This window comes from Arachis hypogaea, chromosome 3 (assembly GCF_003086295.3).
Source record: "Arachis hypogaea cultivar Tifrunner chromosome 3, arahy.Tifrunner.gnm2.J5K5, whole genome shotgun sequence".
Lineage (NCBI taxonomy): Eukaryota > Viridiplantae > Streptophyta > Magnoliopsida > Fabales > Fabaceae > Arachis > Arachis hypogaea.
In genome coordinates this window covers 142,321,853-142,346,707 of record NC_092038.1, presented here as the reverse complement: position 1 = coordinate 142,346,707, position 24,855 = coordinate 142,321,853, and the positions used below count along the sequence as shown (strand labels likewise).

Sequence of the window (24,855 nt, the reverse complement as noted above, 5' to 3'; positions counted from 1 at the left end):
TTTGAATGCAACAATACATGCAGATAAAATTAAAGAAGATGAGTGCTATGGACGAGTAATTTTTGTGATTTATAACTATTAAGTAGTTATTAATAATGTTTTTAATGGTGTGAAATTTTATTTAATGATGTGAGATTATTCATTTTTTTTTATTAGTTATATGTTGGCCAAAATTTAATAAAGTTACTACTCCCTAGACTTTTTTATTAAAGAATACAAAATAAATAATAAAGTCAGTTTTTAATATGGTGTATAAAAAATGTTAAAGATCATCATAAAATTTATTGTTTTTTACTATTATTTTAATTTAATTTTTTTAATTTAATTCTTTTAATTTAATAATTTAATAATATATCTTATCTCATATTTTTAAATAATAACAATTAATTAATAATTAAAAATAATAAATTCTAATGACTCTAGTATTTCTCTTCTAATATATTTATAAGAAAATTAATTAACATTCCCTGTGTGAAAGGATAATGTAGAATCTTTTGTATGTGAGTTTGCATATACAATATGATGGATAGAATTAATGGTACATAAACACGCCTGAAAGAAACGGTTAACTTTTAGTGATGCAACGTGGGGACCCAATTCAATAAGACAATAGATTTGTGGAGCATTAATATGATTATTGGAAGTATGAGTATGTATGTGCTTCAAAAGGAACAAAGGGTTTTGCCTTTCATGCTGTAAGACTGTACTATAAAAGAAACATTTCATTTGGATTAGAAAATTAAAGCCAAAACTTTGGGGGCATGCCTTAAATTAATATATCTTTAATGTAATAATTAAATACTACTTTTCAATAATTTTTTAGAGAACCAAGTTTTTCACAAAATTAAGCATCAACTATACTCTAATGATCATTTTGTCAATCTTAAGATGCATTACACTCTCCACAACTTAAAAGAGTTTGTAATCTTAAAAAAAAAAATATCATATATAAAAAAATCAACTATAAATATAAAATATATATTAAAATATAAAATATACGTTGAAAATGAGTTAAATATTAAGTATATTTATACATAAATATAAAATTGTGGATTTAGTTGTCGATTTTTTTTTTATATACAAATGGCGCTTTTATTTTGAAAAATAGACATCATGGGATTACAAAAATTCCACTAATTAAAGGGCGACATGGAAGAGAATTAAAGACGAGATCAAAATCTATGAATGTCTGTTCTTCGCCATTAAGTTATTGCTTAGCACATATGCATGATCTCATTGGATCTCATTGGCTTAGCAAAGGCTTTTCATATTTATTTAATAAGTTTTTTGTATTTATATAAATGGGACATTATATTGAATGTAACTCAGCAAACTAATTTACATAAACTATTAACATAAAAACATATTTTCTGGATTTACGATTATTTTTCAATATATAGTGCATTACTATATATACATACTCACATGGATAATTTTGTCAATAAAACATAATTTTTCATGAGTGATTCTATTACTTCACTCACGATAAATATGAAGAAATCACTAAGTTTTAATTCAAAACTTAATTATTTTCTAAAAATAAACATACTTTATAAAAAAAATTATGTACACATTTTATACATTGATATTCTTTATGTTAATTTTTGTAAACAAAGTATTTCCTTCACTTTTTTTTTTTTTGAAAAAAATGCAGGGCAAAAAATGTGCTACTTTTAACTAAGATATTAATTAAATTTAATAAGAAAAGTTGAAATTTATTTTTGGAAACAAATAAGCATAAAATTACAACCAACTTGCAAATGGAAAAGGATGAAGATTATTCACAGAATAATTAGTAGTCAAGTTTAGGTCTTGGATAAAAAATTCATCGACTAATCGTGATGATTGAATTCTTTGATGTAGACGATGTGGGCGTGTGGCATGATATACTTTGCCTATCATTATTTTGGCAATGGCAGAATCTTTTATTTGATAATTTTGTTAGCCTTAAAACTTATGGGGATGAAAGAGGCTGCAGCAGAAACATCACAAATATTTAATATAAAAATAATATGAAAATACTCGTAATATAATATGGCAATAATTATTAAGTAAGCAAATATATCAATTAAAATAATAATAGAAATACACTAATATTTTAATGTAAAAAATTTTTTCAGTATGAGAGATAAAAATTATGAATTATTAAGATCAAGAAAATGATTCTATTATAATCAAATATGAGATATAAGAGAGTCTTAAATAAAGCACAAATTGTGCATACAATCAGCTAAAACACTAAAACACCAAAGTTTACAAATGAGTAATAAGATGAAAAATACCTAATAACAGAGCTGCTGTCAATAGCAGATTTTTCCTTCTTTAGACCTTCCATTAAAATTTTTACCGTTTAGAATGAAGAACAAGATGACGCAAAGTTGCAGTTCAAATTTCACGCCGATCCAATGGTGAACGAATGAAAAAATTGCCGTTTTAAATCTACTGCTCTGCACAAAAACAAAAATTTTATTTTTCCTCTTCCCTCTCACTTTGATGGCTACTCTCTCTCACTCTCAAATCTCAATGATCCCAAAAATCTGACTAAAATTGTGACACAATGGGTGCAAAAACACACCTCAAAAAATTGGGGTTGGACCTCACAAAAGAGAGAAAAAGCCCTACAAATCTCTCCCTTCTCAACTAGGTGGAGAATCCCGGCGATCAAACAACATATTTCAAACTTATCTTTTGACAATACTTTTGTCATCATATCAGCACCATTATCATTACTGTGAACTTTTTCAAGTTCCAACAACTTGGAATTCAATACATCCCGTATCCAATAATACCTAATATCGATATATTTAGATCTTTCATGAAAAGTAGAATTCTTAGCGAGATGAATAGCACTTTGACTGTCACACAACAACACATAATGGTCTTGCTTGAAACCAAGTTTTCTAAGAAACTTCTTCATCCACAAAAACTCTTTACATGTTTCATTTGCTGCAATAAGTTCTGCCTCTGTGGTAGAAAGTGCAACACACTTTTGTAGCCTTGACTGCCATGAAATAACTTTTCCTGCAAATTTGACCAAATAACTTGAAGTAGGCTTCGAGAATCAACATCTCCTACCATGTCTGTATCAGTAAAGCCAACTAGCAAAGGTTTCTCACTACCAAAACACAAACTCAAGTTAGTTGTACTTTTGAGATATCTCATAATTCATTTAACAGCATTCCAATATTCTTTATCTGGATTAGAGAGGAAACGACTCACAGTACCAATCGCGTGAGCAATGTCTGGTATAGTGCACACCATAGCATACATCAAGCTTCCAACAGCTAAAGCATAAGAAATTTCATCCATTGCTTATTTCTCCTCATCCGTGGTTGGACACTGTTTGGTACTCAATTTAAAATGATGATCAAAAGAACTAGCAACATATTTGGAATCATTTATGCCAAACCTTTGAAGCACCTTCTTTATGTACTTTTCCTGTGACAAATAAAGCTTCTTGAAATTTCTATAACGAGTAATAGTCATGTTCAAAATCTATTTGACAGGACCCAAGTTTTTCATAACAAAGAACTTGCTCAACTGTTTCTTCAACTTATTAATTCTCAAAGTATTCTTTCTCATAATCAAAATATCATCTACATAAATCAAAAGAATGATAAAATCACCATCAGACAATTTTCGCACAAATACACAACATTCTAAAGTTATCTTATGGTAACCATGCTCCCCCATAACAGATTCAAACTTCTTGTACCATTGTCTTGGAGTTTGCTTCAATCTATAAAAATTCTTCTTGAGCTTGCACACAAGGCCTTCTTTTTCTTTAACAACAAAATCCTTTGGTTGCTCCATGTTAATTTTTTTGTCCAAATCACCATTAAAAAAAATTGTATTCACATCCATTTACTCAAGAGAAGCTGCTAATCCAAGGTTTAGAATTGTCTTATTCATTCTTGTTTCTGAATACCTATTTGTTCTTTAAAATTCTCACACCCTTATGTAAATTTACCAACTCATAGGTATCATTTTTAAATAAGGACTTCATTTCTTTTTGCGTAGCTTCAAGCCATTGAGCTTTGCTTCCATCTTCAACAGCCTCTCCTAAACATTCATGTTCTCTCCCATCAGTCAACAAAATAAATTTACGTAGAGAATATATTTACGAAGGCTTCGTTTCTCTTGTAGACTTTCTGAGTGCATTTGCATGAATTTTTAAAGTTGGTTATTCATCATGATCATCATCACCAACTTCACCTGCACCTGTATCATGCTCATTATTTTGAGTTTCAACCCTACCGTCTTACATTATAGGCATAGAAGGAGTAATATTCAAGTTAAAAAAATTTATTACTAGATTGAACCATTGGCTTTTCTGCATTATCAATATCCTTCAATGTTTAGTTTTCAGCAAAGAAAACATCTCTACTTAGAATCACCTTCTTATTAACAAGATCATAAAATCTGTAATCAAATTTATCCATGCCATACCCAATAAAAATATATTGCCTAGTCTTTACATCAAGCTTGGATCTCTCATATTTTGGAATATGAACAAACGCTTTACATCCAAAGACTCTTAAATAATCATACGAAACATCTTTACCTGACCATACCTTTTCTGGCACTTCAAATTTCAAAGAAATACATAATGTCTAGTTCAAGACATGAACAATAGTGCTCAAAGCTTCACTCCAAAAAGATTTTGCTAATTCAAAATGTGACAATAAGCACCCAACTCTTTCAACCAATGTTCTGTTCATCCTTTCAGTCAAGCCATTCAACTGAGGAGTCTTCAAATGTCTTATACCATGCTCTTTAGAGTAAGCATCAAATGGACCTATGTACTCACCACCATTATTAGTATGAATGCATTTTAACTTCTTTTTAGTTTCTCTTTCAACAAAAGCTTGAAATTACTTGAACACATTTAAAATTTGATCTTTGATCTTCAAAGTGTAAATCCATAATTTTCTAGAATGATCATGAATAAAGATTACAAAATAAATAGATCCTCCAAGTGTTTTTGTCTTCATCGGTCCACATACATCAGAATGCACCAAGTCAAGTGTCTCCGACTTTTTTAAAGGTGGATGGCTCTTGAAAGAAACCTGTTTTGTTTTTCAGCAAAGTAATGGTTGTACTTTTGGAAAGCAACTTTGTAACCAGATAAAAGATTTTTTTGGATAACATATAAATCAGTTCCATCAACAACCTCAGTAGCATTAACAATATCTTTCACAATCTTTACTTGAGTTAAATAAAGAGTAGAGTGTCGTGTACCTTTAGCAACAACCATGGAATCCTTGGTGAGCTTTCAACTATCACGAGTGAATGAGCTATCCAAGTTTTCATCACACAACTTACCAAGAAAAAGTAAGTTCAGCCGAATATCTGGAACATGCTTTACACACTTCAAAGTCAACTTGGTACCATTAGAGGTTTCCAAGCAAACCTGTCTAATACCGGGACACTTTGCAATACCTTGATGAGCCATTTTCATATCACTAAAATTACTAGGAGCAAATCATAATTAGGACCTCTAAGAATGATCATCCTACTAGTACTAGTATTAGCTTCTATTGTTCACAGAATTACAAGCCCAAAAAAATTAACAAGCTCTGATACCAGTATGAAAGAGCCCAGCAGTAGAAACAATACAAATATCTAATACAAGAGCAATATGAAAGCACTCACAACACAATATGACAGCAACTATAAGCAAGTAAATATATCAACTAAAGCAACAACAAGAACACATTGCTATCTTAACATGAAAAATCCCTCAATGTGAGAGGTAAAAACCACGAGTTACCAAGACCATAAAAATGGCTCCACTATAATCAAATGAGGTATAAGAGAGTTTCAAATAAAGCACAAATCATGCATATAATCAGCCAAAACACCAAAGCACTAAAGCCTACAAATGAGTAACAAAAAGATGAAAAATACCCAATAACATAGCTGCTGTCCGAAACAGATTTATCCCCTTGCAGATCTCCAATCAAAATCTCCACCATTCAGAATGAAAAAATCAAATTTCAGGCCGATCTAACGGTAGGTGAATGAATGAAAAACTGGCGTTTTAAATCTGCTGCCCTGCACAAAAACAAAAATTTTATTTTTTCTCTTCTCTCTCACTTTCATGGCTGCTCTCTCTCACTCTCAATGACCCCAAAAATTTGATTAGAGTTGTAACACAATAAATACAAAAAGACATAAAAAAATTAGACTTGAGAACTCACAAAAAAAAAAAACAACAGAAGTTACTGTCCACCTCTATCTAGATGTAACAAAATCCATATTTTGATTTGGAAAATATTCTTTTGAATATTCTAGTATTGTATTTTGTGTTAATAATCACTACTCTATTATACTTTTAAATATTAAGGTAGTTTTTTATTTAAATATAATTAAACTATTAATTTGGTGAAAAATCGGATACTAAATTAAAGTTGAACCCTTCAATTCTAATTTTCATATTTTTTTAGTAACATATGAAATTGAAATTACGGTTCTACATATTGATTTCATGAAATTAAAAAGCAAGTGAAATGAAATCTTCCTAATTCATATATACCAATATACCATGTATAAGTTATCAATTGAAAACTTATTCGAAGTATATGTGTGGTCTACTCTTCTCATCATATAAAATATATTATTATTTTATCTTCTTTTTACATTTACATATTATATGATTATCTTCCTTTTATATTTATTATTATCAAATGTATATGTCCAAAATGCAGTTTAAAATTTCAAGTAAATCTTTTGTTAGTGTATAAACATCTGGCTTGAAATATTACATTCGTTGCATTTTGTGATATATATTTTTTGGGTGACTATCGGGAAAAAAAGTTGGAAAATATCGTATAAAAAAATTGAATAGAAAGGTGTATATATATATATATATATATATATATATATAATTCAAATATCGATAATATTAGGAAAATAATATATAAAGTTACTTCACATATAAAATTTTATATATATAATATCTATAATTACATATTTATTACATCTAAAATGGTATTATTATTCTAATAATAATTAATGAATATTAAATAATATAATTTTAGACTGTTTAAATTAATTTTTTATTGTCTTTTAAATATTATTATTCAAAGATAAGGATTTAAATAATTCAGTGCTTTTAGCAGTCACGTACAAACGCATGATTAAAAAAATAGACAACTAAATATAATGAGAACCAGTAACATACAGTTGATTTGGTTTTCATAAATTAAAGCTTATATTAACAAGCGTATATCGAATTATATGTATGTTCGTTCATTATTCAAACAAGCTTAGGTTAGTGGTGGTGGGACATATATCTCAAACAAAAAACTAAGTACTAGATAGTAGATATTGCTTTTTTCGTTCTTTTTTCTCCCTTCATCAGCTCATTATCTATCCACAAAAAACTATTCTCTTTTATACATGTATGCGTGGAAAAGATTTTGATTCCATCAGCTTATATTCTTAGATGTTTATCCCAATATATGACGTGTTTGATGCAATCCACAATATGTCATGCATGCCTAATTGCCTATATATATTCATGTGAAACTGAGAATACGGTGAAAACTCATGTGAAGTTGATATTTAAAAGCCGTTAAATAAAAATTTAGTCAAATCAGTCAAATCATCTAACGGCTCTCAAATATCAATTTCACGTAAAGTCGATTGCACTTGAGTTTTCACCTGAGAGTATATATATATGAAATTAAGTAGAATTGACAGTCAAGTTTAAAGTTTCATTTACTTTTATTTAATTTGCAAATTTTACAGACATAACTTACATTCATCTTTGAATAATTTCTGGCACACAAATATTAATAGAATAAATCTGTAAAATACAGAGTTTATTACATATAATATATAATTAACGATATCTTGTGCATGTAAAAGAGGGTAACTCCACTATACTAATTAATCTTTGTACTTTTGTTGTGTGAGTAATTAACGAGAAAAAAATCGAGAGGAGAAAGATCATGTATTATTGGAGAAGAAACTACAGAACAACTTCATTGCATACAGTAATTTACATTTTACAAGTTTAAAGGGACACGTAATCTCTTCTCTTAATCCGTACATTAATTTCTGCCAAACTCGCATATTTATTCAAATACTAAAGACTAACTTAGCTAGCTAGGTCGGGGTCCTGTATCTAATAATCTAATAATAGCTAGGGGAAAATAGAGGATAAAACTTAGAGATGAGTTTCATAATGAGATAGAAATATTTTAGTAGGGGCATATAGTAAGAGAGATAAATATGGAATAACATGACAAGCTATAATAGATGAACACAAGAACGTTCCAATTTGTGCACATTTGGGCTTAAGGGCTTACGTAGTTATGTCTAGGAACCAGTCGGCAACGCAAAGGTGTCTTCATCTCGAGAGAAAGCCTGAGATTTTCGGAAAGATCCACGGGTTGTGCCGTGGGAAGCCACACGAAATGGTGGAGAAGCCGTGCAAGCCAGATATGGACAGTGGCTAAGCCCAACGCTCTCCCCGGGCACACCCTACGCCCTGCACCAAACGGTGCTAGCCTCAAGTCTGAGCCCATAATGGATATATCTTCCTTCATGAATCGTTCGGGCTTAAAAGCCCAAGGCTCTTCCCATATAGAAGAGTCATGCGATATAGCCCACATGTTAACCATTGCGGTTGTGCCAGCTGGCACAAAGACTTTGTCCACGTGGACATCATGAACAGCTAGGCGGGCCCATGATAGCAATGGGCCCGGCGGGTGCAAGCGGAGTACCTCTTTGACTATGGCCTGAAGGTAAGGGAGGTTGGGAATGTCGGAGTCTTGCACGTGACCATTTTGGCCAACACACGTGTCAATCTCTTGGCGGGCTTTCATTTGTATGTCCTGGTGAAGTACCATCCTTGCCATGATCCATTCCAGTAATATGGCCACTGTGTCTGTTCCTCTAAATATCATTTCCTGCACCAAATTAAAAATTTTAAATAATGTCAATCAATCAAACTTGATTATATCAAATGAGTTATAGTTCAAATGACATAGTCTTCCCATACTCAATTAAAAGGTTGCGGGTTCGAGTCTCCTATCTTTGGTAAAAAAGAATCATTGTTGATTATATTCAAATTAATAAAACTTACCCAAAGAATAGCGACCATATCCGAATCAGCTAAGCTTTCTTCCTTGTTAGGAAGTGAAAGCAAAGTGCTAAGAAAATCGTGATTGTTCCGAAGCAACGATTGGGGACACTTTTTTCTTTGATCCACAATGTTACCAACCACACTTTTAACCTTACTGGCCAATCTGTGACACCTTCTCTTCACACCATAAAAGTCCACAAACTTCAACAATGGAAAATAATCTTCCAAGTTAAACATATGGATTAATTCATACCCTTCTTTCACCATATCTCCCAACTCCTCACTAATCAACGAAGAAGAACCAAACACACTCTCCAGAATGTTGCTAAGAGAGCCTTCCTGAAACACACTACGAACTTCCACAAACCCTTTCTCCTCCATCATCCCCATTGCTTTCACCGCCATCTCAGAAGCCAGGCGATGCCGCAGATTCTCCAAGCTCTGAATATTTTTAGGAGAGAACATGTGGAAAGCGGCGATTCTTCTGAGGTGGCGCCAGTAGGTTCCGGAAGGGGCGAAACCAATGGCGCGCTCGAACATTAGGGTTTTTGCAGAAGTTTTGATTGGTCGATCGGAGAATGAAGAACCGAAGAGAATCTCCCTTGCGGTTTCAGGATGACTGCTTATGATAACCGGTGTGGAGCCAAGACTCAACGCCATGAGCCTCTTCGCCTTCAAGTTTGTAGCCATGGAAGCGAGTTTTGCGTGTGCCAGGGAACCCATTTGAGGTAGAGAACCCAACAAGGGCCAACCCATGGGACCAGAGAGGTCTCTGTGGTTCCTCCATGCAAAACCTCCGGGGACAAGCCAGTAGTTAAGGGAAAGAGCGAAGAGTAAGAGAGTGAAGAGTAAGAAAGAGAAAGAAGAGAGTGAGCTTTGGAATAAGAATAACGAAGCGAGTGTTATGAGAAGAAGTGTTGTTGGCTTGGACTTGAGCATAATGAGATTAAAATAATTATGAATTAGAGGAGGTAGCTAGAAAGAGTGAATAATAATGATTAATGAGTGAGTTAATGTGAGAGATGGACGTGTGTCATGGGGCTACAGCATGTATATATAGTGTGGCCTTTGAGTAGAGGTTAAGGATGTGTGGTTAAGGAGGTTAACCATAGTTAAGTTGGCAACCACTTTGGGCTTATATTATGAGTTATGACGTGTAAAATATTCTCTCATGTCTAATTAACAAGAACTTCCCCCACGCTTTATGTCAGAATCACACCACACCCACATCTACCCTTCTTTTTATCCTGAAAATTATTACCAGTAATGTTAATGCAAGATTTTTACTTTTATGTATATATTTTCTTTGAAGAGTTAATTAAGAGGTTATTATGGTAATGATACCCCGTAACCTAGCTATAAAAAGAGGAAGGAATTTATAATGTTCACGACTCAATTATTGAAATTATATACTATACATGGGAAGCTACAAGAAGCTTAGGATGTATAGGGTGTGGTAGCTCTGCTGGTTGCTTTAGAGGCAGAATCAAGAAAGATGATCTATTGACTCAGTAACTAAGATTTGCTGAGTCCCCCGACACAGTCGTATAAAGTTTCCACTTCCCGGTGTTACCACTAAAGTTATCAAGGTCAACGGTCAACCATGTCTATATATAACACGCTCAATGCGTGCAATTCTATAGACGAGTCTAAACACACAATCCGAATCCTGTTCCACCTGATGATATTTTCATTTTATAAATATTATTTCATTTTACAAACGAAAAGGAAACGAAAGACGAAACATAAATATTATTTTGAGCACTCAAGATATAATTGATTAGTTAATGTTTCAAAATTTAATGTCAGTTCATTAGAACTATATAAATCGATACCTAAAATTTCTATTAATAAAAAAATAGAGTTTTTTGCAGTGTATAAAATAAATTTTGTAGTTGAGCTACACATACAAGTTTTTTTAGCTTACAAATCTTACAAGTTGGGCCAAATCTAACAAAAACTACGTTCACTCACAAAAGCGTGTTAACACGTGCATCACGTTTCCAAAACGCTCATTCACTATTCTGAACGATTCTTTTTCTTCTTCCTCGATAAAAATCACAACTGTCATTTTTTCTTTGCGTTTCTTCTCCTCCTCCTCTTCTTCCTTCTTCTCATTTTTCTTTGTATTTCTCCTCCTTTTTCTTTGCGTGTTTCATCTTCATCGTTGTATTTCTCCTCCTTCTTTTGATTTTGCAACATTATATATTTTTTTTTTCTTTGTTTAATTTTTTTCTCCAAAAAAGAATTATGAGAATATGAAATAAGAAGAAGAAACAGCAGAAGATGAGGAGGAGGAAGATGAAGAGTTTTGAATTATGCAAAACTTATCATAATAAAAATACACCTAAATATTTTTGTTTTACACCAAAATATCCTCGTGTTACACCTAAATATCTTCGTTTTACACCCAAATTTGCTGCAAATACAGAAATGAGTTATGGTACGTGTATACTACAATCAGCCACCAAAGTATACTAAAATACAAATATACATTGAAAATAAATTAAAGCACAGATATATTTATACACAAATATATTGGTGGCTAATTTTAGTGGTTGATTTTAGTGTACAAATAGCATTTTTGTACAAAAAAATATTTTCTCTAATGCTGCATTTTTTTCTTCTTCTTCTTTTCCTTATTTCTTTCTTTCTTTTAGTTAAATGAATGTAAGTTCATCCTCTTCCAAGTAATTTTGCAGTATTATGTGTTTCTTCTTCTTCTTTGTTTGATTTTTTTTTGTTTTTATTCTTGTTAAGAGAGTAAAACAAGAAGAAACTTGAGAAGGCAAAACAAAAAGACAAAGATAAATAAGAAAAAAAAGAAGAAGAAGATGGTGATGATGAAGAAAAAAAAAGAAGCAGCAGCAGAAGATGAGGAGGATGAAGAGGAAGAGTTTTGAATTATACAGAACTTATCAGAATAAAAATACATCCAAATATATTCGTTTTACACCCAAATATCTTCGTATTACACCCAAATAATATCTTCGTTTTACACCCAAATTTGCTACAAATACAGAAATGAGTTATGTTACGTGTACACTAAAATCAGCCACCAAAATCAGCTACCAGTATAAAATACATATTGGAATACAAATATACATTGAAAATAAATTAAAGTACACATGTATTTATACACAAATATATTGGTGGCTGATTTTCGTAGCTGATTTTAGTATACAAATAGCATTTTGTACAGAAAAATATTTTCTCTAATGTTGCATTTTTTTCTTCTTCTTTTCCTTATTTCTTTCTTTCATTTAGTTAACTGAATGTAAATTCATCCTCTTCTAAGTAATTTTACAGCATTATGTGTTTCTTCTTCTTCTTTATTTGATTTTTTAGTTTTTATTCTTGTTAAGATAGTAAAACAAGAAGAAACTTGAAAAGGTAAAACAAAAAGAAAAAGATGAATAAAAGAAAAAAGAAGAAGAAGATAGTGATGATGATGAAAAAAAAAGAAGCAGAAGATGAGGAGGATGAAGAAGAAGAGTTTTAAGTTATGCAGAACTTATCAGAATAAAAATACACCCAAATATCTTCGTCTTACACCCAAATATCTTCGTGTTACACCCAAATTTGCTGCAAATACAAAAAAATATTTCCTCTAATGCTACATTTTTTTCTTCTGAATTGAACCACACCTCAACCACTTGATTGGATTCAAAACAATAAAAAAATTTTCGAATTTCCTCCTTCAAATCCAGCTGAGGGATTTGTCTTCTTAGACGGAGATATTTTCAATTTCTATTTTCCTTCTATACTACATGTAATCAATTGATTCTTAATTTCGTTTTCCTTTTTATTTGTGCTCCAAACTCTTGTAGAAAAACCTGCAGCCTTCGCATAATTCTTGTAGAATTTTGTAGCATTTTCAAGGGTGTTAAAGGTCATCCTAACCTTGGATACAAATTACTCATCAACACCATAGATTTGCTGCAAAATACACCCAAAATACACCATATTGAAACAAGCATAAACTATAGAATGCAAATACAACTATAAAACCATCATAAAAAATAACAAAAATCAGATTCATGAATCATCAATAAACAGAAACTAAAACAATTCAACTAAAACAATAAGACAATTCACCTTTAGTGAGATGAAAAGTCATAAACTGTAAATACACCAAAACTTTCCTAAAATACACCCAAATATTTTTGATTTATACCCCTGATATAAAATGCAGAAAATTCATCAGAACTAGTACATTAAATTCAATTCAAACAAGGAACAATGAACAGCAAATTTCACAGACAAGGTTCACGCATTATTCAGCTACACAATCATAAACTACTAACAGGATTCAAATTTAGATTCAATTATTAACTGAAATTAAACCACACATCACGAACTCATTGAATTCAAATTCAAAATTTACTTCGCTCTGGTTCAGCTGATAATCTGAAGTTGAATCATCCATTATCTTTAAAACAATTTTAGAGCTTGATTTAAGAAACAATGAAAAACGAGAAAAACGAAGAAAGAGAACAGAGAGAGACTTACGTAAACAGCGAAGGAAAAGGGAGAGAGAAACGCACAAAAGAGATCGAAGAGAAAAGGTAAGAAAACGTAGAAGGAATTCAAAAAAAGAAACGAAATTCTTTCGAAAAAGGAAGTTATATATTCGCGCGTTGATTGATTGGAAAATCTGCTAAGGAGGCGCGTGAAACATACATGCCATAATAGGCGCGTTTTAAGAATTAAGGATTTTCAAGACTTGTATAACTTGTATAGTGAAAAGGCTTAGACGTGGAGATTAATTCTTTATAAATTTGGTCTCTTTAGAAACTAAAATATTTTAAATTAATTATTATTTTATACTTTAAATACAAGTCAACAAAATTTATACCATTTTTTATTATTTTACTATATTCGGTTTTATTGTCGTTTTTTACTTTTGATATTAGATTGACAACAATATTTCTTAAATTATGGAGTGTTGAGATATTAATCTCAAATATATGATACCGTTTAATTTGGAATAAAGAAATCAAACTTTTGGATTTTTAAAAAGTACAGAAATTAAATCATTTGATTTTTTAAAGTACAAAAATTAGATCTTTTAATTTTTAAAATTAGACTGTCTGATTTTTGTGTCAAAAAATAAAAAATTTAAAGTATAGAAACGGACTCTTTAATTTATATACTTTCTGTAATTTAAAAAACTCCAAAAATTATATTATTTTAGTATATCATTCATCTCACTTTTATAGATAAAAAAAATGAGGAATGTTAGGGGGCTAGCAATTTTGGTATTTTGTAACCATCAATTGGCCATCAATAGTGTTTTTAATGATGTGAGATTACATCTAATGGTAAAAGATCACTCACTTTTATTTTGATAGTTAAGTGCTGGCCAAAAAACACAAAAGTTGCTGCCCTTAGACTTTTCCAAAAAAAAATAACCCACCTTTTCAAGTGACTATATCATAAATAAACTTTAAATTCCTTTATCAATTTTTTTTTTTTAATTATAGTACATAATCTTGAAAGCCTAATAATGTTGTGCAATAATGAACATAGTAATAACTATTTGCAACCCGTGACGACCTAGCTACTACCACAAGTCTTAAACAGAGTGAATTAAGAGCCACATGTTATTTTGTTTTCACATTGTTGGAACATTATTCCTTTTGTTTGCAATTTTTTAAAGACACGATGAAATTGAGAGATTTTTATCACCATTTAGTAAGGATTGAACTCAACCATTAATGTCCACATATATGGTATTTCAAGAAAATGCTAAGACTTTATCTTTTGTTTTTTTCTTCTTTTTATTTTTTTAAATATATATATTATTGTTTTACGGCAAAAGCTAGCTTCTATGCATACACTTTGATTTTCTCTTTTGGTCTCCTTTATTTTTATATCTTTAGTTTATAAAAAGGACAGTCCTATGCAATAATAAGGCAGGAGCCATATTTATCAACGCCATGTGTTACTGAAAATCTTACGGAATGATATTTTCACAGTTAAGTTGCGCAATAATGGAGAATGGAAGCACGCACTTCCAAAAACTAAAGGGCATGCATCACACTTGGTATGAACAAGATTGTACATGTGTTTCACTGTAGGATCGATGCTGTGTGCTGTAAATCTCCACAAGCTTTACCCGTCACAATCATCCCACTTCCCCAACTAATCTTAAATGCCATCCCTTCTACTAAGTTACCTAAATATTATTACTTACTTTTTTATTTTTCTGATTGCTACCTAATAATATACTTTTAAAAATGAGTAAAAGGAAAAAATTCATACGAAAAATTTTTGGTGGATAAATGTACACACAAAAAATTAGTAATGATGAACAGAAGTGATACGTAGTCGTTAGGAGGACTCCAGTTCCATTAAGTTTACTGTGTAATTAGGGGTGCAAGTTACCGAATCGGACCAAAAATTACCGTAAACTGAACCGAAAATTACAATAACCGATTTAAAAATAAAAAAAATTGGTTTTTTTTTTGACAAAACCGATCGATTCGGTTCGGTTTTCGGTTGACTCGATAGAAATTGAATCGAACCAAACCAAATCGAAAATATGCATCTATTTCAATGTTTTAACCATTTTAACCTTTAACCTAACAACAAAAATTTTCAACCCCTAATCATTTCAATGTTTTACTTTTATTATTTCAGTTTATTGACTATTTTAAGCCTCTAATTATTGTGATTCATATTTTGCTCATTAAAAATTAAAAATTGAAAAAACCGACCGAACCAAACCGCTGTTAGTTCGATTCGATTCGATTCAGTTCGATTATTGTAAAAACAGCAAATCAAACGGTTATGTATCTGTAAGAACTAAGAACCGAATATATCGGTTCGGTTGGTTTTTGGTCCAAAATCGAACCAAATCGAACCGATAACACCCCTATATGTAGTTATGTAGAGTAACAAAGTAGACTCTTTAATAAGATTTAGATAGAAATTAGCTCATTTAAATAAAAAAATAACAATCTCAAAAATATAGCCAGTAAATTTAACAGAAATGGAACGCCATTATTAATAACATATCACTTTTGTTCATCGTTACCAATCTTTTATGTACACACTGAGTATTTCGAATGATTAGAGTATATATTTGTCCATCCAAAAATCTTTTATGTATAATTTTGTTCATATATTTTTTAAAATTCTATATATTTTTCGTCTAAGATTGTTTATTTTATCTAAATATTCAATTCCAAGAGTTTAACTAAAGAAATCATTTTTTAATTAATATCATCTAAAAAATTTTGAATCATAAATAAACTTTAATTTTTAAATAGTAATTCCCTAATCCTCTAAAAAAATGAGATTTTTTTAAAAAAATTACAATAAAAATTAGATAATATTAATTAATTAAAATTAATTATCTATACTTATTCTTAATAATAACCCACTTTAATCAATAGAGAAAACATATACACTAAAACAAAAATTAAACTCATTTCCTTTTTATTATTTTAAAGAAAATGCTAATGCTATTCAGGAAAAAAAATGCAATGCTCATAGAAATTTAATTTAATATTAAAGGTAAATAAGAAGAAAAAATAAAATATTTTAAATTTTTAAATCCTAAATATAAATTAAATTAGTGATATAAAATATAATAAATAATGAATGAAAATTTATTTAATTAACAAAGACTTTTATATAAACAATTTCTTTTATGAGATGCATGGGATTTTTAATTTATTTTTGGTGTAAACGCATTCTTTTAGCAAAATAGTTTTTTAATTTTTTATCAGCTAGAGCTTTATTTAGATCATTAAATTAATGCGACGAGTATTAATTAGATTAGCCAGTACTAATATATCATTCTTTCTGACATTGTGTTAGACTCCTATATATATTAATTAATTCTAAGATAAAATTTTAAAAAACTTTGAATGAAATTTATAATCTATATTGTATATATTTAATAATCTCTCCACTAAACTCCATGCATGTTTGGAAGATTGTAATAAAGAATTAAAGAGGACCACCACTAATCACCCATTCCATTACTTTGTTAACATTATTAATCCTTCGAACTTTAGTTTCGGAAAACGCCCATCTTTTTCTTACTGTACAGCCCACTACTACCAACACACGTATCATGCAGCAATTTGCATCCAAAACCTTTTTTTTTTTTAATTTAAAATAAAACTTCATTCATAGAAGACATCGAAGGACACTTACAAATTAAAAAAAATACATTAGTTTTAAATCTAAAGAAGAAAAGTAAATATTATTTACGTTTATCACAGAAAGTTTGAAAAATAAAATAATGACACACATGGTGATGAGTCTCTTTGCTACAACAATGTGATCTTAGTTTTATTATTCATTTTTTTTTTACCTTGGTAGAAAGGTTTAATGTTCCGAATTTCAAACGTTAAATGATTAATTGCATACTTTTTAATTACTTGGTATCTTGAAAATCTTGATGACTTGACAGTCATATATGCTTTGAACCGTTAGCATTTTGTCTAGTAATTTTTAGTATTTTTTGTTAGTATTTTTTGTTATTCTTTTATCAGTATAAATAATAAATTGTCTTTAATAAATAAATTTTATTATTTATATATATAAATTCTAAAAAATATGAATATAAATTATATTAATTTATATGTATAAATTCTAATAAATATGATAAATATAAGTGTAAATTATATAATTTTTATAAGTAAAATTTCTATAAATATAAATATTGTTAGAATATAATTAGAATCAATTAGCATTATTTAGTATATCTGAATATTTATTATAGGAGATTACGTCTTTATTATTACGATTCTCTTAGTATCTATAAATACCATTTTATATTGTATCATTTCAGACAACTTGTATAGACAACTTTAGACAACTTGAATACACAACTTGAATAGTCAACTTGAATATATTTAATAATATACAAATCTTTCCTCCAATTTAGTCTCTTGTTTCTAACAAATATAAACTATTGTTAGTCTAACAAAAAACTAATAGTATTTGTTAAATATGTAGTGTTGTTCGTATAAAGATATCAAAGATCATATCATTTATAATTTACAACGAACTGTAGGATTTTGACAACAAAATCATACAGATGGATAGATATATGGAAGCATAAAGTCACAGATTAAGAAATTAAAGATCATTATTCCAGTTCCAATATTAAAATGTGGCTTTCTCCTTTTTTTTCTCCTGGACCAATTATTCACTGTTATGTAATACCTTCAAATAATCATATTTTTGTTCATATATAGTAAGTTGGCTCAAAGAATCATTTATGATTTGTTTTTTACTATAAAAACCTCCGGACAATAATGCAAATATTTTTATTATTCACGGTATTTTTTAATAAATTAAAAACTAATTCGTTGCAAATCTAAACTTTATTTAAAGGTGTGTAATTACTGCATGCATACACAGGAACAGGACAATTGATTTTTAAGTAGATGAAATCGTCCATTCATACGAAGTAATATTTGGACACCAAGAAAAAAAAAAGTAATTCTACAAAACCTTACTAACAAAAAAACAGCTTTATTTGATGTATAATAATTAAATGAATAAATGACCATTTGTATCCATAAAAGATGAAAATGCTGACATATGTACCCACACTAAATCGAAACTAAACTTGCACCCACATAAGACATTTTTCGTGTGACAAAAGTACATTGTCTTTGGAGGGTTGGAGTGCCACGTAGGATACTTTTGTCACGTAGAGGACATCTTGCGTGAGTACAAGTTTAGTTTCGATCTAGTGTGAGTACATATGTCAGTGTTTCATCATTTAAAGATACAAATGATCATTTATTTATAATTAAATTAAATAATGAACCGCCGCCAGGGCCACTAATTATTGCGAGTTCCAGCTTCGCAGAAAGGAGAAGGAGCTTGAAGAAAATAAAGGAAGCTGGAGGATTTCGGCCGAAGAAAATGTCCAAAAAAATATTCTGCATGAATCCAATAATATCTTCTCTGTAATTATATTATTCATTTTATGTCTCTGTCTGTCCTAAAATATTTCCGCATCATATTATATAATCCAGAACATTTACATTAAACTAATATTTGATCCTAAAGTTGGTGGACATGCGTGGCTACCTCCCTTCCAGTGAATCTGGATACTCTTGCTATTTTAATCAATTAATCTATGGAGGGATCCACTATTTATTAAAGCAAGATCCAGAAAAATATTACTTCATGTTAACTCATATATACCCTATAAATCACGGACATTTAGTTGAGTTTTCGTGTCCGCGTGTCGGACATATTTCGAACACGACACGCGTATTTGCTGTGTTCAACTGTGTCTTAATAAAAAATTTTTCTCCGAACACGTTTAGACACACCTAAATACCATCACGTGTCCGCGTGTCCAGTCTTATTCTTAACATATATTCTTAAAATAAATTTAGTTATAGTATATATTATTATTTATTAAAACAAAAAATATTTTAAATATTTGATATAATTAAAATAAGACATTAAAAATAATTAAAAATTTTAATTTATATTTTATATATATGCATGTCCCGTATTATGTAAGATTTTAAAATTCGTGAATCGGCGTGTCCCATGTCGTGTCGTGTCCCGTGTCTGTGTCAGTTTCTGTGCATAATATATACCATACCATGCATACATCAATTGTGAAGTAAAGTTAAGTGATCATTGGATGAAAGCACCCAATCAATGGTCATGAAGATTACTACAGCAAGATTCATGCGGAATACGGTTATTCAAATACAATTATTTCAAGAGAAACCCTTGAAGTAAAACTTTAAAAGAACAAAACTCAAGTATCTAGAACCACTACTTATATTTAATATGTTATCATGTAGTGGCGGAGCTTAGTTCAGACAAGGGGGGGCCATGGCCCCCCCAAACTTTTTATAAAAAAATTAGTAGTACTTTTTCAAAAGATAAAAAATAATTCAATTGGTTTAAATACTTTACTATGACTTAAAGTACCCAATAAATTCTGTACCTTACTGATATCCTCGGCTAACAAAACTCACAATCGAGAACAGGTCAAACACGTCGCAAGTGCCAAGAATCTCACATCAACAAACTCATACATCGATTTCCGGTAACAAACCCTAAAAAGCCAAACACTACTCAAACGTCCACCTTCCTTTACTACGCGGTCTATTTAAACAGACGAGCAAACCTCGTCTGGGGCAAGTGAAAAACAGTGATCATAAGCTACTAGGAAAAACGACTTCATAGCACCAAACCCTACAAATTCCTTATTTTTACTTTTGCTTGTTGAAGTTTATATTACCGAGCACTAACTTGAGTGTCGGAGTCCTTTTTGCAGGTTCCACGCCGAGGTCTTCAGTTCCGAGGAGAATACTTCCGAGCCCCTGACGGAGCTTGTAGCCGATCACACTTCGAAAGCTTTATCTCGCAAGGAACAAGTTCAATAAGCAACCCTCTCTCTACCTTTAAGTTCAAATATAAAAAATTAGATATTTTTATTTATTTAATTTAATATTATTTTATATTTTACTATTTATTTAATTTAATTTTTTATATGATAAAAAATAATAGAATATTCAATAAGTATTAATATTATTGTATTTGTATAAATTGATACAAAAAAATTTAATAAATATTATAAATTTTAATATTTATCCTTCTAACTTCTTTTTTACATATTCTACATGATATATATTCAAATTTTTATATAAAATAATAATAAAAAAAATCAAAGAATTGATGCATTTTTTAAGAGGAAGCCTAATATTTAAGAAGGAGAACATATAATTTTTACAATATCAATACCTATAGATAGTTCTTATACTTTAATGAATCACGAAAAAAGTGAGATACAACCTTCAAAAGTTCAAATAGTTACATCTGATGAGTTTGACCTTAATTTTTTAGAACGAGACCCTGAAAAATGGCTTTAAATTTGGCAATATCACCTAAACCAGAGAGATGAGATTAGACGAGCTTATCTTAAATGGGTCCATATCAAAAGTATTTTGAGAATTATCTTCTATGTGGCCCCCCCAAAATTTTGTTTCAAGTTCCGCCACTGTTATCATGTGTGTGCATATATATTGTATAGATTATAGAGGATTACCCATTTATACTCCATGATCGATCCAAAATGTTTTTGATATCAATTAATTAATAGGCCATTATACGGGGTGGGATGAGACACCTTACCGTAATGGGAAAGCCACCAATAGGCATTGGCCACCTACATACTATTATTAGAAGGTGGTGGACCTTCAACACAATAAACAGCTAGCATGGCAAATTGGCAACCCTAGCCATAGACTTGCTCTCATTCCAAAAATAGATGCATTCCAGAGTGCTACAGAAGGAGATAAAAAAACAGATGATGATATTTTCTACTATACGATTACACTTTTTCCCATGACTATTTTTAATCATTCATATATTGGGAACTTATATAATTAATTATACGCTAATGATAGCATTTCAGTGGAGAAAAATATCAGCTCTACTATATGAGAAAGTTGAAAAGGAGCTTTAAATTTCAGCACACAACTCAGCGCTGCCGACATGAGCAACAACATAAATATTTGATAACAAAAAAAATGAGACTAAACCGGATAGAATTATTTTATTTAATATTTATTATAGTAATAATTAATAAATATTAAATAAAATAAATTTTTTTTTTGTCTCCTTAACATTATTGTTATGCAACGAAACGGGTTCTCCGAATTTGTTGGCATTCGCCTACTCTTAAATTGCTTCATTTGGACTGGTTTGTACCGGCCTGATCCTCATAAAATAAGCTGAATATTGCTATTGGTTAATTTAAACACTGTTTGATTCTAATTCTTCAAGAAAGGGGTAGTATTAAATTATTAATAGACTGGATTATGAATACATATACTGGTTTAGACTAACATAATGTCCACATTAAATGTTGACAAGCAAACCAAAGTAACTTCATCATATAAGTAAACAAGAATAAAATGGTTTTGCCAGTCAGTTTTTAGTTTTTACTATTTAATGTTGACAAATCAACCAGTTTTACTATATTTTTTTATTGGATTTAGTTAACATCTAACATATATCTTAAAAACACATGTTAATGTTACTAATTTAAAAAGTTTTTTAATAAACATATAAAGTTTAAATTTTTAATATATTTGTCATGTATTTATTTAGACGAATAATGCGTTAAAAAAAAATAAAAATAAAAAATGCATCACTTCTTGAACTCTAAGGTCTAAATCCTAAATCTTAACCCCTACATTTTAAATCCTAAATATTGAATTTTAAATCATAAATTCTAATTTTTAAATTCTAATAAACTCTAAATTTAAATTATTGATATAAAATATAATAAATAAAAAATTAAGATTTGTTTAATTAATAAAGAGTGCAATATTCCTTACTTAATAAAGAACATTTAAAGATGAACAATTTATTAAAATAAAAAGTTAAAACACTTTTACTAATAGTTTTTGCTCAAAAATACCAAATCTTTTGAGAGTATATATAAATTCACTATTTCTTTTTATCTTGTATTATCATAGATAAAAGCAATAGAATGAATGACAATTATCCTTTTATCACCACACCATATTGTATAACAAGGACAAAAAATGAAACGGAACAAATGACTAAGGCGATCAAAGTCGTGTTAAAAGTATACAAATTTATGATAGTTTTAATCGTGTATTTTTTTAAGATAATTTCTGTTTTTTTTTTTTTTGGGCTTTTCGACCTCGATGTTTATATAAAAAAAGAGTATACAAATTTAGCTCCACAACTAAGTTTAACTTTTCAAATTCTAAATACATGTAAATCCAACGAGTTTTTAGATAAATTAGTGAATTTGATTACCAAATGACTTTTATTTTGGTCAAGAACAACTTAGTTTTTTGCTTACAACCGGTTAGGAATATAGTCCATATAAGAAGTTGCTTCTTGCTTTAGATTTTCATCAAAATAATGAAAGGAAAAAGATATTGCTGGAGTTATGTTAAGTATTGATTGTTAGTGATCCGCAGAGCCTAGGCCCAAGAAACCTCTAATCTCTATAGGGTCTTCTTGGAGATTTTTTTCTGTTATAAAATAAAAATAAAATTATTTTTCAAAAAAATTATTGAAACTTTAATTTTTGGAATTTTACTTTCTTTTTTTCAGGAGGCAAGTTTGCCGTATTCACCGGCAAACTTTAAATTTCTAAATTTTTTTTTTTCGTGTTGGAAAGCAAAATTAGGTTTTTTCAAAATTAAAGTGTTGAAAAACTATTTCTACTACAAATTATTAAATACGACTTATTTTTATGTACTCTTGTGTACTTCTAATTACTTCTAAAAACGATGATAATGATTATCATTACCGATTGTAAAACTTAGGAAATTCGCCAGAGGTACGCGAACTTAATGAATTTTATAGAGTTCATTAAGAATTACAGCAAACTTGCCCCCACAACAAAAAAAAAAATTTAGATTCTAGAAATTAAAGTTTTAATAATTTTTTTAAAAATAAAGTTTTTTTTAATTTTATTATAGAAAAAATTCCTTCTTGGTGGTTGACTAATTTACCGCATATCTTTATATAAGCACAATTTTAACACCTAATATCTAAAAATAGCAAAAACAAAAAAAAGAGAGAAATAAGAAATAAAGGAAATTTGACAATCACAAATGGCAAAACCCAATCAATTAATCCAAACCAAGACTAAATTGTCAAATTCATCACTTAATCCAAATCAACACTTAATCCAAATCAAGATTAAATTATCAAATTCATCACCGAAAGATTATTCATTCCCCAGATTCATTCTTAAAAGATTTTTTTAATCAAATTCATCCTTCAAAGATTTTAAGTTAATTATATTAGTCATTTTATCACTTCCATAGTTGATGGTATTAGAATTTACTAATATGACACATTAAATAACATGACAGCGCACACCTGTTAGTCTTAATTGGCTGCCAATTGAAAATTTTCAATGCCTCAAAATCGCCCTTAATTTGGAATTGATATAATCTAATTTTATAAACTTATAATGTTAACCATTAATTAGGATTGTGGTAAATATGGTATCACTTAACTGACGAATTTTGATGCAATTAGTAACAAAAGTGATGAAAAAACTACCTTGACTAACTTACAATTTTTGAAAGACAAATTTAATTAAAAACTATCTTTCATGACGAATTTGACTGGTTACTCTCCAAACCAATCAACCACTTGTTCAATCGAATAAGAGCCACAACTAGAGTTGTCATATCCCAGTTATTCTTTGTCAGAATAATCATTACACCCACAAATACATCTGCTTTGTATATCAAAAACAACTTAAATGTATCAGTTTTGGGTGAGTTGTCTATACATATTTTGGCATGTTTTCGCTGGTCTAATGACTAAAAGACGTGGATAAAGCAATCCCAAACTGAAACACTGCTCGAAACGCTAACTATTTATTCATTCAAACGGATCAGTCATTAAGATAGGATGCGAAGTAACTGCTAGGTTGTGTTTGTAAGCATTTTAAAGGCGAATGAATTAAAGGAAACGGCTTCAGAGTATAGACTCCACTTTACTCTTTAAGCCCTTCCCCTCACCTCCTAAACTTCAACTCACAAACACGCCCTTATGTATTGAGATATTGGCCAGCGTCGGATCACAATTGATTTATTTCGATTAGTGATCCCCATATGAATTACATTGACCCGGGCTCTTGTTCCTCTAATCCTCTTGATAAACTGTTAATCAAGGTTTTTTATTTTGTTTGTTTCTACTTTCTACTGTTAGTCTTCTTGAAACAAGTACAAGATCCAGAGTCA

At 29.9% G+C, this 24,855-nt stretch overlaps 1 protein-coding gene across 1 annotated transcript; it reads right to left on the bottom strand.

The window, feature by feature from the left end:
- Positions 1 to 7,963: 7,963 nt before the first annotated feature.
- Positions 7,964 to 10,137, bottom strand: LOC112734850 (cytochrome P450 78A5). Its single transcript, XM_025784341.3, has 2 exons — positions 9,098 to 10,137; positions 7,964 to 8,921 (listed from the first exon to the last, which is right to left on the bottom strand). Exons 1-2 carry the CDS (start codon positions 10,034 to 10,036, stop codon positions 8,307 to 8,309), a joined length of 1,554 nt encoding a protein of 517 aa, XP_025640126.1. The 5' UTR covers positions 10,037 to 10,137; the 3' UTR covers positions 7,964 to 8,306.
- Between the last annotated feature and the right edge of the window lie 14,718 nt (positions 10,138 to 24,855).